Source organism: Limulus polyphemus, unplaced genomic scaffold, assembly GCF_000517525.1.
Source record: "Limulus polyphemus unplaced genomic scaffold, Limulus_polyphemus-2.1.2 Scaffold295, whole genome shotgun sequence".
Classification (NCBI taxonomy): Eukaryota; Metazoa; Arthropoda; class Merostomata; order Xiphosura; family Limulidae; genus Limulus; species Limulus polyphemus.
Genome location: NW_013665905.1, coordinates 59,978 through 78,423, shown reverse-complemented (window position 1 = coordinate 78,423; position 18,446 = coordinate 59,978). Strand labels below are relative to the sequence as shown.

The window sequence follows — 18,446 nt, the reverse complement described above, 5'->3', positions numbered from 1 at the left end:
ACTCCTTGAAACATAACCTTGTTCTAAATCTTTTAAACTGAGCTTATAATATCTGTTCTGACTACTTCTGTCTTCACTCAGAAATTTCAAACATTCATAACACATTACAAAGTAATATATATGATTATCCCCTTAATTTCTTACACTCTATCGCATGAATATTTTGAACAAATAAAATAGAACCTACCAAAAAGTCACACACTGTCTAAAAATATCCACTATTTTTTATCATTCCTTTCATTGGCAAACATACTAAATAGTTTTTAATTTGTTTGTTTCAAAGCTATTACATCATTATACTAACTAATTTATTTTATAAGCTATTTTATCTGCTGCAGTTGATTGTTCAATATCTAAATGTAGTGGAAGTGCAAAATGAGCCACTTCCATGTAACATGATTTTGAAAAGCCCTTTATCTTTCTTTTTAAGTGTGTCAGTTAAAGTGTTAGAAGTTAAAATGTGAAAGGACAACTGTGAGTGTTTGTATAAGGATGTGTTTTAATTGCATGTGTGTACCTATATATGATTGCAATAATTAATGTGGTACCACTTGTTGCTTTAGAGTCTGTTTGAACAAGTTTGGGCAGCCGATGATTATGAAATTTTTAAACGAATGATGATCCAAAAGAATATTGAACTGCAGCTCCAGGCTCTAGAATTACTAGGTCAGCACTATGGAATCAATCTTGAAGATTCAGAAAATATTCCTTCTACCACGGATGAGGAAGAGATCATGGAAGAAGTAATGAAGTGAGTAATAAGATATTTTATCAATAAAGAAATAAAAACCTGTGACTCTTCTAAGCCAATGCACAAAAACCTTAAGCATTTTCAAGATAATGCCATATATTATTTTAAGTTGATTTTAATGTAATAGTTGCATAGATTTTCATTTATTTGTACTATATATCTAATGTAAAGTTGATAAATATGTTTGGTTATCGTAGTTGAAAATCACAACTATATCACAGTATGAGAATTAGTGAGTATAAAATCTTTTGAATTCCATCATGGTTGGTAGTTTCTGAATTAAAGACATCTCAACATATAACTTGGTAGATTGTTTATAATAATTAGATGTGCAAACCATTGTAATATTGTTAAAGTTGTATTTGTGATATATAAGCATACCATGCATTCTCAAATTTCTTATTTTAGTGTATAATTATTAAAAAATTTGTTATTTTAGGATATGTGCATTTTTTCACATAAAACATGTCCAAGAAATTCACTTTTACTTTTGTTCTTGCTACCTTGTTTTTTGTCCTTTCCTTGAGATAACACCTGGTCTGCCCATGGAAGGTATGACTGTAAGAATGCATCTTGTGCATGGATTTTGACATCAATGTCTTCCAATGATAAGTCAGGTGATGTCTCGAGGTTACAGTTTCAGTTATGCTTGAATGAGAATGACCAGTCATGTAGGTTGTGCTAGTTGCTCTGGGTAAGCCTGATGTTACTTATTTACCTATGTAACATAATGTTTAATCAGTCTGGAGTAAGAACAGAACAGCTCAGATCCTGTCCAGCATCCAAACCAAATAAATGCACACCGTGTGTTTCAATTAAAGATTGTTCAGTGTATATCTGTAAAATTGCATCCAGTCTTCTAATTTCATCTTCACAAACTTAGTTAACCAGGGGACTCAGAACTACTTTGCAATAACTATATCATCCAATCTCCTGTTATTCTGCAGAATATTTTGTCACTCTAAGAGAAGTAAGTTCAAGATGAAAATACCACATAGTTACTGAATTCATTAATGCATTTTGTAAACTTTTTAATTTAATATTTTATACTTTTTATACCAAATTTATAAGGTATAAAATTATTTTATATGTTAAACTGAAATAACAAGGCAATAAATTATGACATAAATGTATTAGTTTTTGTTTTAAGTTCATAATTTCTAAACTCCAGACCATAAAGTAATATATGTTTATTCTTTATAAAAGCATTGGATGTATTTCAAATAATAATTTAGAACTTCCAGCACAAATAAAAATTTATATGTCGTAATTGGTAGTGTCTCAACACAGAAAAATCTTAAATTCAAAATATGTTATTCTTTTTTTTTAATATAAATATTATTTTGAACCGCACTATCTATTATATACATGCATTTATTTTTAAAAAATGTAGAAGCAACAACACGTATCAAATATTAGCATATGATGGTTACTTTGATAACGTAGTGTATTATGTTCTCAAAAAAGGAAATCTTTAGAAGAATATAAAAAAGAAAAGGAAAAAGAAGACCAAGAAACTAAGGACCTTGAACAAGCTATTAGAGAAACTATGTTGGATAAATCTCGTCTTGAAAAAGAAATGGGGAAGGAGAAAGAACTGCTTGATTTGGTATACAGTTTGCTTTTTTTTACACCTAAAACTTGAATTAAACAGACTAAAAAAAAATTAGCTAAGTTAGTCTTCAGTATCAAAACAGGATTTTCATACATTTCTTACAGAAAATTATTTGGTAGTTAAACGAAAAAGAAAGATTGCACACATGCAAGCAGGGCTAACATTTTACAGGTAGATCTTGGCTCTTCCAAGTCTGAACTGAATCCAATGAGAGCACCGTAACTGCTCTCACATTCCATGGTCTCTGTGTAACAGACCAATCAGAAAATTGGATCACGAGCATTCAGAATATCTGCTCAATATGACAGTTGTTGAGCAATCCTACATATGCAAGGTGAAGTAGGACATGGTTCAGTTATCCCATGAAACAGTAGTTTCCATGACTGGATCTTCCTATAGAAAGCAGTACCTATAGCTAAATTGACATGCAACGTTTACCAGATTCACCATTTTCTGAATTGGAACTATAGAAAATTTTTAAGATCATGTAAATGTGAACTATGAGAGAGTGAGATATGTAGTATTTGTAATCCATGTAAAAGTTAATTCTTGTTTTAGATTTTTGCTGGTGTATATGAATCAAAAACATATTTGAACCATATGGAGAGGGTCTTAGCTGAGTTTTAACTACTACACAAAGATATATATATATATATACAGGTTACACAAAAGTTGCATCCCAGAGGGATTTTAAAAGCAATAAAAAAAGTACCTACTTGCTTGTTTATTAAAAGAAATGTTCAAGTTGTCATTAACTTGGAATCCATACGTGCTTCGAAGTTCATAACCAGCAATTCAAATGTTTACTTTAATAAACAAAAAAGTAATTTTTTCTTATTGTTCTTTAATGGCGCTCAATTTTTGCACCACCCTGTATATAGAATCAACACATGCTTCGAAGTTCATAGCCCGCAATTCAAATATTTACTTTAATAAACAAAAAAGTAATTTTTTCTTATTGTTCTTTAATGGCGCTCAATTTTTGCACCACCCTGTATATAGAATCAATATGTTCTTTGAAGTTCATAGCCCGCAATTCAGATGTTTACTTTAATAAACAAAAAAGTAATTTTTTTTATTGTTCTTCAGAATCCCTATGGGGCTCAACTTTTGCACCACCCTGTATATAGAAACGTTTAATCACTCAATGCACAATCTTCTACTAGTGAGATATGTTTGAAATAAAATCCATTTTGGAACCACTTGGTAAATATATCCAAATTTGTCAGCTTGAAGTTGATTTGTAAACCAACTAGTTAACAGTACCTTAGTTGGAAATCAGCTGGTCTGAATGGAAGATGATTAATTACCAATTATAATTTTCTTTAAAAATATTAAATGCTTTATTTTAAATTGTGATGAGAACTTTCTTCTGATCAATCTACACACAAACTATCCATAAGTGTTATACAACGTAAAAACTATTACTTTGGCCCCCCAGTGGCACGTCTGCAGACTTACAACGCTAGAAACCGGGTTTCGATACCCGTGGTGGGCAGAGCACAGATAGCCCATTGCATAGCTTTTGTGCATAACTACAAACAAACAAACTATTACTTTGCATACATTATGACTTGAAGACTTTTTTTTGCTATTCTTATCCTAAATGACATACTTGTTATTGTGACACATGATACCAGTTGAAGATCTCATGACTGTCTGGTTGTATTAGCTTGTTTTTTCTTTTAATTAGAATATGTACAATAAAGAATTATTTATATAGGCGGAGTTCTTTTTTTATAGGCTATTAAGTTGTCACTTAGTGATGTGGATTCTACTAATAGGAACAGAACTGTTTATGCTATTGTTGAACCTCCAGTAATACATCAAGAGAAATCTTCTCTGGCAGAGGTAAATAGTGATACTTATCAGTATAGCCTGTTTGTCTGGGTAGTTAAGTATTTAGGAAATGCATTTTATTTTTAGTTTAGAAACGTAAATAAAATTCTCTCTTCCAATACAATAATGTATCCATCCACTACCAAATATGTATTAATTTGAAGAGTACATATGGTAGTGACTGAAGTTATTTTCTGGGGCCATCACAATTACTGGGATTCAGTTTGACTTATCTTTAGGAAAAAGTTGAAAATTGCTTTCACCACTGTAATGATGTAATTTTCTGTTTGTAGGTCTTAGTAAAATGGACAGTCATTGTATGTATAAGGTTTTTATTCAAAGTGATTATAAAGAAAATCCAATACTTAAAATGATTATAATACTAGTTGTCCTAGGAGAATAAAATTTCACTGGAAATATTACTGAGAACTATAAATTTTATTCACCAAATTTTGGAGATGATACATGCTGTTTCAAAGCCGTAGTATTGATACAACTTACTGTTTCAAATGTTTTTCATTCTTAGTTCAATAATTTTTTACAAGTTTTTTTACTATATTACTGCAATTATCCATACATCATTAACCTAGGTAGAAATCATTTTATTCTGTTATTGCCAACAGATGGTAATAGTTTAAATGTGTTTCTATGTAGAGGAATATTTATTTAGATGAAACTGTTTGTCTATACATACTGTGAAAATGTTACAGTGTGACAAAAATACTTCGAATGGAATCGGTAGTACCAGTGGTAGAACTCAACCTTCAATTATACATCAGGATAAATCATCTTATGCTGAGGTAAGTGGAGATACAGTATTAATATACATTAAATATAATCTGTTTAGTTCATTGAGACTAGATATTGGTAATAAATTTCATATATTACTTTGATGCTTATGAACTTGTAAAAAAATAAATTATTGCAAAGAATAAAATTCTAGAATAGTTGAACATAAGATGTTAAGTGTAAATCTCTTTCAGTTTATTATTAAGTGTTACAGTTTAGTTTGTTTAAGGTGTACTGTATCTGAAATGTTCAAATATGTGGTCTGTATTTAAATTGGTGGTGTTAAAACCTGTAAAATTCGATCAATAAATTTTTTTGTTTTACAATTCCAAGGTGATAAATCTAAGAAAACCATAATTGTGTGTGTTTCAAATAGTTTCATTTTTGAGTCATTAAGTTCTTTATGAATGCAAATGCAGGGTGGCAAAAATGAAGCCACTAGGCTGAAAAGGATTAGTTCCGAGTACTTTCTTATTTTATGGCAGCTTCTGGTTTTTACTTCTTATGCAAGAATACTTTGTTATTATTACTCTAACTGTCTGTTAAATCTTTTATAAGAGTACTTTTTGATTTTACTGCATTTATTTCCTGTAGTATGGATGGTTCAATGGTTAGTTTGCCCAAGTTGTAAATTTGAGAATGTTTTGTGACCATTAATGCAAAAATGCATTTTACATTTTTGGGCTGTGGATGAACTATAAGTGTGATGTTCAAATCCTAATATTCATTTAGACAAGTGTTGATGGAGAGTGCTGTTTACTAGCAGCCTTCTCTTTAGTCTATCATTGCAAAATTAAGGATACATGTAGATAGCTTTCTGCAGCTTAACATGAAATTCTGAAACAAACATACTTGTTATAGTTCATAGAGGAAATTTATTAATTGTAACAGGGAATTGTTAGGATTATTATCTGTTGAGTTGTAAATTTGTTTATGTAAAGCATTTTGGGCATCTAATGTAGTTTTGCTGATTACTGCATTGATTTTATTTGAGAAACATAGTTGTCTAATGTGGTCAGGATTTTTCATACATACCTATGTTATTTGTAAAATTTAAAGCAAACTATTTTCACTAAAATACTAATGTTGTGAGAGAATTTTGTTATAATTTTTTCTTTCGGTTTATTCACAGGATGTAAAAACAAGACAGGAGTATCTTCGAAAACAGAGAGATCGCTTGCTAGCTTTAAAGCGTCAGGAGCGAGAAAAGCGTCTTAGTGACTACGAGAAAATATCTCCTAATAAACGTCCAAAATCTTCGAGAGCAGCTCGTAGCATCGTGAAACAGGAGCTTCAATCTTTTACAATAGACCCAGAAACACTGGCTTTTCGAAAATCTCTAGCTGCTTGCCTGAAGACTGAAGTAATAGGTAAGAGCATCAGTGGTGAAATATCCATTTTTGTATAACTGAAACTGTTTAAAAAATATTCCATATTTTGGGAAATTTTTAAAAAGCAGTGAACTTATCAGTTGAACATATACTAGAAACTACATACTACTAAGTTCTAATTTCAGAACATGTTAAACCCAATTTAGATCACAGGCAAAATTGAGCCTGACATGTTACTTTTTAAGCTTGACCAGTCACGGAACTGTAATGATGCTTCATGGGATAGTTGCAGTGTCCTCCTTAATTTTGAGTTGGGGGGGTACCTTTGTAACTATCACACGTAACAGAGATATTTCTGCATTTCATTGCCTTGTTTCTGAATGATAAGCTGCAGAGTGAATAAGCTTAGTGGTTGCAAGTTTCATTACTTTTTGAGAAAGATTCATTGTGATCTTCGAGGAGAGAAGACTTATTTCTGTCCTGAAGGAGCCAAGACTTGCTGGTGGAGTTTTGTGTCTTGATATTTTATTTGTCCCTTCTGTTGATCTTGTGAGTTAATTTTACATTAATCTTTAAATACAATTTATTATACCTTTCTTCTCCTGACCTTATCATAATGCACAATTACCCAACCATCAGACTTCAACACCATGTCTTGTCTGTTTCTATCCACTTGCAACAAATTACTACACTTTTCCTTCCACATATTAAGTGCATGAACCTCTCATTTGTTGGAGATCAGGTAACTGTGTGGAGGTATATCCTTGAATTACTACGTTTGTATCAAGGTAAGTTAATCTAACTAAGTTAAGCTAACTGTTTCTTCGGTTCTTAAATAAAGGAATTTAATTTCATGTAATGTTTGAAAAAGTTAATTTGTAACAAAGAAAGTATTTTTTCAGTTATAAGATGTACCGTTTAGGGGTTCATGTTGTAAACATGTTAGTGTAAAATATGTATTCTTAATTCTATTTGTTGATGTTCAGTCATTCTTTTGTAAGTAATACTAAGCCTGTATTGTTTGCTTTCATGCCAAATGGTAACCACTTTCACTCAGTCCGGGTATTCACTGTTTGCTCTCTCCTGAAGGTTGTTTATATAAACTAAGACCAGTTTACAGTTACAACTAGAAATAAGCTAACGTTTACAGTATTTAATAGTTATTAATAAAATTCTCTATAATTAGCAGAACACTATTGCATCCTCACTGCTATAAACATTTAATTTTTCATATATAAGTACATTGGTACAGCACCTTGCTAGATTATTCATGCTCATTGTAATGATAATTACTATGAAAAAATCTCCACAGCAGTTTGTTTCAAAATAAATTAGCATTCAGTTTTTTCTTAATAGTCTGTGAGTATAATCCTGTAATGTTAGAACACACATTATGCATTGATTATAATCATTAGTGAAGATAATATGGGAATTAATGATTATATATAAGCTCATAACAAAAGTAAAATAATGAAAATAAGTTAGCTCTTTTTTTATAGAAATTTTTACCTTCCTTGTATAGACTTGCTGTAATTAATATAGACATTGGTTTTACTGGCCACATTTCTGCAAGTATGTAGAGCATGATAGTTTGTCTGAGAAAAACAACATTAGTTGTTAAAGTTCTGTCTTTCCTTATATAGTGTTCTTGATCCTGCTGATCACGTCTATCTAAATTCAACCTCTACTGTACAGTATAACAGTCTGACTACTAGTTCATTAGCTTCCTGTCACCCAGTACTTCTAGTTTATCTTGTTCATACTTCAACACTTGTTTAATCTCATCTGTAACAAATTTCTAAATCTATCATTCTGTATATTAGAACCACAAACCTATTGTTTTTGAAAAGATTGACTGACTGTGAGGTAGATTTATCACCAAATTACTACACAAGCTGCTAAACTGACCACCTATACATATGAATAAAACAGAATACTAAGATTTAAGAAAGATAACAGTAAAGTAAAAACACTGAAGCATAAAAAACATAATTGTGCCAAAACATTTTTCCAAATCCAACCATCCCTAGACAGACTTAAACATTAAGACAAGTCTATTGCTGCATAGTTAAATCGAAATGAAGAGAAAGGTATTCCTTAAAATAATTGTCACTTCTCATAAAGAATTTTAACATTGTTATTTCAAGCCACACTACCAATTCATATTTCTTCATTTTTGTTTAGGTCTAAAAAGAGATTTATTGCCAAAGCATTTCACATTTAAGATAATAGTGAGTTGTAAGAATAGAATGCAATAGTTCTGCAAATACACTTTTGACTACTGCATTTCAATCTATCTAATGAGCTTTGATACTAAGGATGCCCTTTGAACAGTTTGATAGGCATTAGACTGATCTGAAATATTTTTATCAGACTAGTTTGAAATTTAAAGGACCCCGTGCTAGAAAAACAAACAAACTGCACACTAATATCATAAACATCACATTTTTAGGCCTTGACAAAACTAGCATTTATAACATTAATCATGTAATAAATTAAACAGTTTGGTATGTGGATTTATTGAAAAAAAAAAAGCTTCTCTTGAAAGCCTATAATCTTGTGGTAGGAACTTGAGTAACAGTAAAAAATTTCAGATTTTACTGACATGGTTGAGATGCCTTGCATATAGTAGTAAATTTCGTCATTAAAATATACATTTAGTATACGTGTGTGTGTGTCTATATATATAGTTTATTGCATTCCGTTTTTGGTTTGTATTGTACTGGTACCAGGTGGCAATTTTTAAAATATTTTAAAAAAATAATTTTATAAATTATTATTAAATGCAATTCCATTGACCAAAAAAAAATGTTGTTGGAACATCTTTCTTAGTATCCTTTTATTTTCTTCTATTTCAGAGAGACAAAAGGCCCAGGTTAAAGCTTAAAATAAAATTTGAATTTTCTAGGTTACTAGTACTCTGGAGAACATTCTTTGCTGTAATAGCTTTAGCTAATTCTTTCCCTTTAATCACTAAGCTTGGGACACTCTTGGTAGAGTGCTTTTAAAGAATTCAAGGCACTTTTGTTTTAGACATCTCAATATGTGAAAAATAATGTTGAATTTAATGATATTACTTTTCATTTTTCAAAGTTTCTCCAAAAACCTAGTCTATCTATTTTTTAGTTGATACTTTAGTATATAACGTATAAAGCTTAATATGTTTATGTCAAATATAATATTTTTGTTAGTTCTTTACAAATAGTACTTATGACATTTTAAGATATCTATCGGGTTAAAATGTAGTTTTTAAAATGGTTATATCTCTTCATATGTTCCAAACACAGTTGTACATTATTTGATGCAAAAGTGTGATATTACAAAAGTAATTAAGATATTGGCAATCAGATAATAATTGTAAACTGGTTTAATTTTTCAGATTGCTTTCTTTTTCAGTTTCATATAATTGTAACAGAGTTCACACTTCTCATTATAGCTTTGTTTCTAGATGTATTTCATACTTTTTTAATGAGAACATCATCTAGTAAATAGCATTACATAAGATTAACTTCACTATTTTCCTTTCAGTCACACTGATCCTCTACATTAATGTATTTATACTTAAATAACACCAAATGATAGAAATTTGTCAGTCACAGTATTTTCCTTGATATCGTATTACATTGCTTTAATGTGATAAAAGTTTATCCGTCCACAGATTAAACAACATTTTCCCCAGAAGTGTTAATGTGTTCTTTAAATTACTTCTGATCATAATTCATTCTTCTCCAATTGATAAATAAGGTAGTTTGTCATATTGGGTGTAGTTTTGTTTCCTCAAATATTTTAGGGTGTACATCAAGAAGTATCCATAAATAGTGATGTTAAATGCATGAAAGGTATCTACCATTTTTGGGTAAATGAAACTGGATCTTGATATTTTTGCTTAAAATTAATCATGCAAGTTATTAAATTGAAATATTTCTATTTTCACACACAATCAAAGCTTTTATAATTTTATATGCTGTCATGCTTGTTATAAATTTCCTGTAGAAATTAGGAAAAAATATTACAGAATCCAGAATTAATATTTAAATAGTTCATATGTGTAATGTTATAATTAAATAAATTACAAACAATATTTCCTGGAGTTTCTTTTTTTTTTAATTACTTTGGTAAAAAGAACACCACCATGAATATTCTACATATGCATTAAATCTACTGCTGATGACATGCATTCTAAGGTGAGGGCTACCAAAGAAAGTTCTTTTCTTCCTTTAAAATGACATTTTACAAAATCTGACACAAGCTCAAACAATAAAAGTTTTCACACCTAACCCAACACATGTTTAAATAGATGGATGAGTTTTATCCTCTTCATATATAAAAGTCATTAACTGTGAATTATTTTTTTTGGTTTTTAATTTTTCTCTATCCATGGTACATTACCTGAAGCAATGATATAATGAATACTACAAATGACTTCATATGCTGAGGTATAGGGAGGAATAGTGTATAAAAATATTTTTTCTTCCAGTTTTTTCAAGATGAGGCTTTCTTTTAATTTTTCTTTTACTAAAATGTATTTATGACTGCCAGGACAAAAGGCATCAGTGAACAGTGGTTACCATACAGACCATATACACATACAGATATATACATAAAAACAACAACTATTATCCATCAAGGATCTTACAGAAAATTCTTTGCCAACTTGTCATATCAACATTTAATTTTCAAGTCAGTGAGTTAAAAATATTTTATGTGAAGGCTGAAAGTTGAAAGTTCATAACCATACAAAAACTTTTTCAGTTGACTGACCCAAAAAACTTACATATTAATGGCCAATATTAGCTGTTTCACAAACAACTCATCTTATCAGCATTTGTCTCTCTAACTACATTTCATATACTTTTTAACACAAGAGTTATCATTAGCTTTTAATCCAATTTGCTTGTGGCAGTAAAAAATCAAATGAGCTGAAATATAAAATAACAAATTACAAGAAAGAATTTACAAGGTTTTGTCATCCAACTGGCATTACAGCATTATTATATTTCTTCTTACTCTTACATAAATTCTGAACTGATTTAGCATCAAGAAACTCGGGAGATGGAATCTTATGTCAGAAACCAAGCAATCATTGAATGTCGACGTATGGACACTGGCAAGGTAGGTATGTAAACCACAATTGCGTCATTTTTCTGTCAACTGTTCCATTTTCAAAAACTAATACCTTGATTATAATGCTGCCTCTTGAGGTGTGCAGAGAAGGTAATACTGTTGACTGTACTGTCTACACAGCAATTCCTTATTCTACACAGTTGCAAGATTTTTGTGTCCATTACTTAATAGTTCCCATGTGTAGAACAGAAAAAGGAAAGGTTAATGACAGTACACTACTTACTGATCTGGCCCTGAACAGTATAAACTGTACAGCTAGTTCTTTAAATTCATATTTCTATGGCCAACAAATCAGTGCATACAAATACATTAGTGATATGCACATTGTATTCTGCCTATGGGGAGCAACCAGACATGCAGAGATGAATACTAAAATATTAAAACCTCTAAAACACCACTCATTGTGCTATGTATTTAGTCTTGGTCGTTTAGAAACGGGAACTCCAGAAGAGTCGTCATCTTCTTCCTCTTCGTCATCCGAGTCTTCATCTGGATAGTCCACTAACCCAACCTATATACAAAAATGGTTAAAAACAAAATAAAATCAAAAACATAAACGTACTTACATTTCTCTAATCCACATTCTGTACATCAGAGATAAACAAATTCTGTAAAATTTACACAAGCAATGACATGTTAAAAAATTCTGAAAAACAAAATTACAAATACACCAGTTTCTTCCACAAAGTTTCACATTCTGCCACAATTACAAATCAACCCAGTACTTCAAAAACATTTATCAACTTTTAGAACTAAAAAAGTCACCCAGAAAATAAAATCCATTATCAATTTTCTCATACCAGCTTTTATATTTAGAGCTACAAAAGAGGGGTATGTCATGTGAGTTGAATAAATATACTGATATTTCAGTAAAGCAAAAAGATAACAGGTTGAAATTTTATACTCTGGCTAGCAAATATTTATAGAATCTATCTATATCTAACTGGTTGACCAACCTGAAGTACTAACAAGGAAAGAGAAAAAATCTATAAATGAGAAGTCGGAGCACCACAACATCATGTGATTCAGTGGTGCAGATTAAGAATTTAAATATTTCTTTTTGAAATGAAGTAATATTCTAATACTCTAAAAATTTGAATTATAAACTATATTTTGATGACAAGTTTATTATTTTGCATTGATAAAATTATAATTAAATTGTGAATGTAACCAAATTAAAACTCAAACAATAAAAAAAAAAACAATTAAAATTATGCCAAATATATTAATCTGCATTGATAAAATTATCAGTTAAACTTAAATTTTGAAAGTAGCTGTAAATACCTTGTAACATGCGAACTTTAACCTTCTTGTTTCCATGGGTTAATAAAAAGTTCTTTCAGCCTTTTCATATACACACAAAACCAGTGTATGATACCATAGTAAAAGATGGATTTAATTTTTTTTACATATCTTGATCTTAGATTTTTAACCTGGTTTAGAGGTCATATTACTCTACCATTATGCAGTTATAACCTTCCAATGTCAAGACTGTGGGAAAAAAATTCCGCAAATACTAAAGCAAATGATGTTTCGACTGATTGTTTGGGTAATTCACAAAGACACAGAAAGTGCCAGAACTTTCATTGTTTTTACTTATATAAACATTTTGTTTTTATTATCTCCAAACGAGGACAAAGCTTACTTTTCTTGTTAGAGTTGGTGACTTAACTTCAACTGTGGGGCTAAGAGGCTGGGCAGAGTTTGAAGTGGGGCTGTTAACTTTACGAATGTTGAGAATGGGAGATCCTGGCTTGTTTGGCACTGCCCTTAAGTTTTCCTTTTCTTCTGTCTCTCTACCTGCAGGCAATAAGTATTGTTATCAACTAATCATGTAAAACTTATTTCACATTTGACGAGTTGCAGACACAGAATGAAGAAACAAAATAACCATAAAATAATAAATTGACTTAAGAGCCTTATAAACATATTATCAAAGGCCTTATATTTACATTTATTTATACTTCTATATGTTTTCATATGAATTGTTGAAACAACATATGATTTTTTTAAGAACAAAAAATATTACACAGAATTCAAGATACTACAGCATGTTATTTGTTTCACCAAAGTTTCAAAGATATAAAAATATATTTGTTATATTAAAATCAAGAAAATATGAGGTTTTGGGGCTGTCAAATGTAATGCCATCCCTACCCCCTTATTTTATCCTTGAATCTACTCTGATTGGATCAATGAAATAATACCAGTTACAACTACAAAAACAGCTGCCATAAGAAAAATACCTAAACATATTTTCATTTTACTTAATTGTTTTTCTGTGAATAAAATATAATATTCTGACATTATACAAAAATAAAAGTGTTAAAGATACAACCACCTCTCCCCTACCTTGACACATCAGTTGTGGTCCATCATTTAATGAACTAGCGTAACAAACCAAGGCGAGTGTAAAATTTGTTTTATTACAGTTTCCCGCTCTTTGGAAGCTGTGGTTGATAGCTTTGTTTTACATACTGGTAACTGTCAATTGAATCTGTCTTTAGGTTAGTTTTACATGTTATTTCATCATATTATTTATACCAGGTAGTTTCCGATTGATTAAATAGTTCAATGTTTCACCACATGACAGCAGTAAAACTGTATTATCAAATTTAAAAGCATAGTTGTAAAATGTAATTCTGCCATAGTATAAATTAACTCTTTAAACCCATAACTTCTTGCTCATTCTGCCAAAATTATTTTCATGATGTCCTAATAATTATCACCATACCTTATAAAATTTCCCATCTATCTATAAATAGTGGATATTAACAAAGTTTGGATTAGTTTTCAGCTAAAGAGACATAAATATTGTTGGACACTGTCCAATAGGTAAATCGGAATTTCTGGCCAGATGCTACCAGCATCCACTCGGGTTTAAGAAGATTAATTTAAAACTAATTCTACTGTACGTTATGATACCTTCTTTTAAGCTCACCTATTAAGGTATTATAAAAGTGCTTTTTAACAAGATTTTCCTTTGTACTAAAGTCATTTTATATGAATTGCAAGATCTAATAATGATACAAGCAAAATAAGATAAAAAATACTTTTTATCTTTAATATTGATTTCAATAACCAGTTATCACTGCAGAATTTTCCTGCAAGTACAATGCTAATTCTTCTGTTACAAGTATAAAGCTGCTATTTGTCGCACTACCAACAGACTTTCAATTACATCTCATAGTCTGCCAGTGTGTGAAGTACACTATGCTAATCTAAAGACATTAAGAGGTAAGGGCAGCTCAGCCTCAGTCATAGAGAGTTCTGACTTGTATGTGTCACAAATGGTGTGCATAAGTGAAGCAAAGAAGCATGCTTTTTGCCTGATCTCAGTGGTTTTGTACTAACCTCATGGATGACTCAAATGAAGATGGAATCCACAGGAACCTGCAAGCTTTACATATGCTTGCTACATTAATCTGTCAATTATTTAGCAGAATAAAAACTTTACCCAGGATAATATTTAACATGAAGTTATTTTGTAGAATTATACATGGACTGTTCTTTATGTTAAAATACTTTTCTTCTACTTTCAAGCTTTTGGCCTCTTACTGAAGCCTTCATGTGACAACAATGTATAGAACAATACAAATTCATTTATCTGTGGAACAGTGCTTTAAAACAGGTGTCTAGGTGCCAATTGTAACAATAACTGATATCTAGTATTAAAGTTATTACCATATAGAAATTATTATGATGAATACAGAATTAACAGTCAAAGATTTAAGCTTTTACATAAATTGAATAATCAAAAACCTTGGTCTTTGTAACAGTATAAAAATCTTATACATACTGTTGCTTAAAACAATGTTTAGGATCAATCAATTACTTGAATACAATAATACATATCATACAAAAAAAATGCATTGTTCATACTTAATACATTGTAGAATTAAAGGTTTAACCAATCTTATTTTTTTCTTGCTTTTCTTTTTTTTTGTCTTTCATATTTTAGTTACTTACATAAAGAATAAATATGAAAAACAAGAAATAAAATACATAACCAATCTTTTTTTTTTCTTTTGCTGTCGGGTTTCAAAGAAAGTTAACTCTAATTGTTTATACTATACATAGTAATGCACTTTATAATTTTTATTTAATTAAATAATGCACCAAAGATTATAGATTAATAACATGCAAAAAGTAGACAAATTCACTTACTTCTCAAAATTTTCCTGGCTTTCTAAATATGCAACAAGAGCTGTTACAAATTCATCCAAGCTAGTCAATAACTTTCCAATGGGAATAATGTTTGTATTCTGAGTGAAAATGACATTTAACTGTTCAGAACATAACTTTGTATGATACATCATTTGATAGATGAAAACCTTGACTTTCTATTGGCTATAGGTAATATAAATTGAAACGTAAGAGAAAACTATCAATGAATTGTGAAAGAAAGGATGTGATGGGTGGGTGTGGCAGGAGGGGTCTGATTTTCTATTGGATAGCTCTGTAGCCAAACAAGATTAAAGGCTATAAAAATTAAGATTTGTCTAAGCTATAATGATTTTATAGAAAATAATTTACGTTGAATTTCATACTTTTTCAAGGGGTGGTGGATAAAAGAAAAGGGGATGAGGATGTGCAAAGAGAAAATGTATCACATGGGTCACACTATTGGAAATTCAGAATTCTTTTTAATATTGCCATGTAGAATTAAGAGCTTAAAACTTGTATACTATTAAAACATGGGTTATTAACTTATGATTTTATGCTATTCTAATTGGTATAACATAAACAAAAAGTAGTTTAATAAAATTTTAAATGTAAGACACTAAAATCTTGTGTCTTGCACAGTAAAGGATACCTGGGGCGGTAGGGTTAAGTACTAGATGTTAGGACAGTGGTGACTGGTACATTAAAATAATTCTATGTTACATTGAACTACATCTTAGTACTAGATGTAATCCTTTGACTCTATGATAGTATTGTAAAATCAATTCAATATGTAAAATACTCCATAGAATACAAATCCTATATGTTAACTGACTCAGTGAAAGTTCGAAACTAAGTTCACGGGCATGCAAAGATTAAAAGTTTTCCTTTGTAATTAGTAATATAATTTATATTTCATTATAATCTTAATTTTCTTTGATGTATTTCTACTCTGTATACTGGATACTCAGACAGCATCCAAATTATTTTGCCTCTGATGTCGTTTTCCACCACCAGAGAACCTTTAGACTGAAATATCCCAAGGGGTACTTCACTAATATGTTGATAGGACACTTGGTCATTTCTGGTAATTAAGTGACTTTCCCCCAGTCCTTGAACTACAAGCACAGTTTACAACAACTGAAAGACAAACACTAAACAACTATAGTAACATAAAATTGATGTAATAGCAAATTGGACAGAAAAGGATTCTAATTTTCTCAAGGAACTGACAGAAATTTTTCCAAATCATCTTTTTTTATGATTAAAAAAAGTGGAAATTGGTTAAAAAAACACCAAAAAATACCAGAAGAAAAATGAAACTTTTAAAAGACAATAGCAGCAAATTTTAATGTAAAAAACTATATAAATATACATCTTAAATCATTATAAAAAACTTTTCTGAGGTTTGGCGTATTATAAATATGTTGTGTTGAGCTTGTGATTGTTTTCTTTTATACCTAAACTAATTTTTATCAGTATAGCCTTAAAAATTATGCCAGTTTTTTTAATATAAGAAAGCTGGTTTTCAATGGTATAAATGTGTAATTTAAAATCTAAGCATTGATGTCAAGTTATGTACAAAATAAACTTGATTCAGACACTGTAGCAGACTTTAGAATAGAGACTTACCTTTTTTATCTAGCATTTTCCCAATCTGATCAAATTCTGCATCCAGCTTTCTACTCATGGAATCATTCATTGATTCATTATCCTCCATTTCATCCTCCTCATTAAACCACATTTCTTCATCCTCATCCAACTGCCTGGCATCTCTACGAAATCTGTTATTACGAAGAACTGCTGAAACACTATGTAAGAAAAAAAAAGACTATAACACTATAACAATTCAAGTTTAGATGTCAAAGTACTCTATCCAAAATTTTCCACACTATAATTTAAGATTATAATATAATACATAACTAAAAAAAAAATTACATTTTTAAATGCTAATGAATTTAAAGAACATAGTAAAACCATGAAACTTTTTCAGTGAAAAAGAAAAAGAGAAATGATACTGTTGTACAGAAAAATCATGCTAAATATTTTGTTGTTATGATTAGTTTACAAATGTAAAAACCAGTGTTCTACAAGATGAAATCTGAAATGATTAAAGGTTCAAATCAGTTGCTGAATCATCTGTTTTTAAAGTTAATATATTTACAAATTTCATGTTAGCCCTATCAACACGGGTAAAAGGCCATGTCATCGAATTTCTTGACTTGCATTTAAAATTTTATTGAATGACTATTTTATAAATTCATGTTTATAAATTGGTATCAAATTGTATATTATAATTCAAATTTTAGTATCATACATTAGTTAATTTCTTAATTTAAAAGTAAATATTAAAAAATTTATATATCAATTTTTGTGTGTCATGTGGCAGGTTGAATGCAGCACTGGTTCAAATTAGATGTTTGTGATGTCCAAATACAAAGTCTATAGTTTCATACGAATTAGGAACTCAAATTACTGATATTGACAAGCTAGAATATAAAATAAGAACATCCTATCTTTTCTATTTGCTGAGATATTACTACATTTACCGAATCAAACATAGTGGCCCCACCCACCTCTTTCTATTTTTGGATACACTTCGTTATGTATACCTACTTCTGTCAATAACATGTGAATAACCAACTGAGAGCTCAGAATGTCCCTCTAGTGGCATTCTCAGCCATTTAGAAGTATTAGGGTGTCAATCTTGTTCTTTTGATACAAGATTTCAAACTGGTAAGATAAGTCTTTAGTGAACTCAAACTTTCATATTATTTTAGATCCAAATACAGTTTAGTTACTAAGTTTGATAAATTATAGTGGAATTCTATGG

The 18,446-nt window shown here is 30.1% G+C and overlaps 2 protein-coding genes across 4 annotated transcripts in view; one reads left to right on the top strand and one right to left on the bottom strand.

Moving 5' to 3' along the window:
* Positions 1–10,296, top strand: part of LOC106457129 (cilia- and flagella-associated protein 36-like) — a 23,798-nt gene extending 13,502 nt beyond the window's left edge. Inside the window, exons 4-9 of one of the 2 annotated variants that reach the window (XM_013916516.2) lie at positions 564–751; positions 2,219–2,360; positions 4,110–4,217; positions 4,916–5,005; positions 6,127–6,364; positions 9,184–10,296. In XM_013916516.2, coding sequence (XP_013771970.1) covers positions 564–751; positions 2,219–2,360; positions 4,110–4,217; positions 4,916–5,005; positions 6,127–6,364; positions 9,184–9,212 — 795 coding nt within the window. In that variant the 3' untranslated portion in view covers positions 9,213–10,296. Of the gene's footprint in view, positions 1–563; positions 752–2,218; positions 2,361–4,109; positions 4,218–4,915; positions 5,006–6,126; positions 9,051–9,183 lie in introns of those variants that run through there. The other variant, XM_022382943.1, reaches the window with a different exon arrangement.
* A 110-nt stretch (positions 10,297–10,406) lies between these two features.
* Positions 10,407–18,446, bottom strand: part of LOC106457144 (serine/threonine-protein phosphatase 4 regulatory subunit 3A-like) — a 58,604-nt gene continuing 50,564 nt past the window's right edge. For both annotated transcript variants that reach the window (XM_013916531.2, XM_013916532.2), the window contains exons 16-18: positions 17,246–17,424; positions 13,095–13,249; positions 10,407–11,960 (exon numbers count right to left, since the gene is read on the bottom strand). In XM_013916531.2, coding sequence (XP_013771985.1) covers positions 11,856–11,960; positions 13,095–13,249; positions 17,246–17,424 — 439 coding nt within the window. In that variant the 3' untranslated portion in view covers positions 10,407–11,855. The remainder of the gene's footprint in view (positions 11,961–13,094; positions 13,250–17,245; positions 17,425–18,446) is intronic.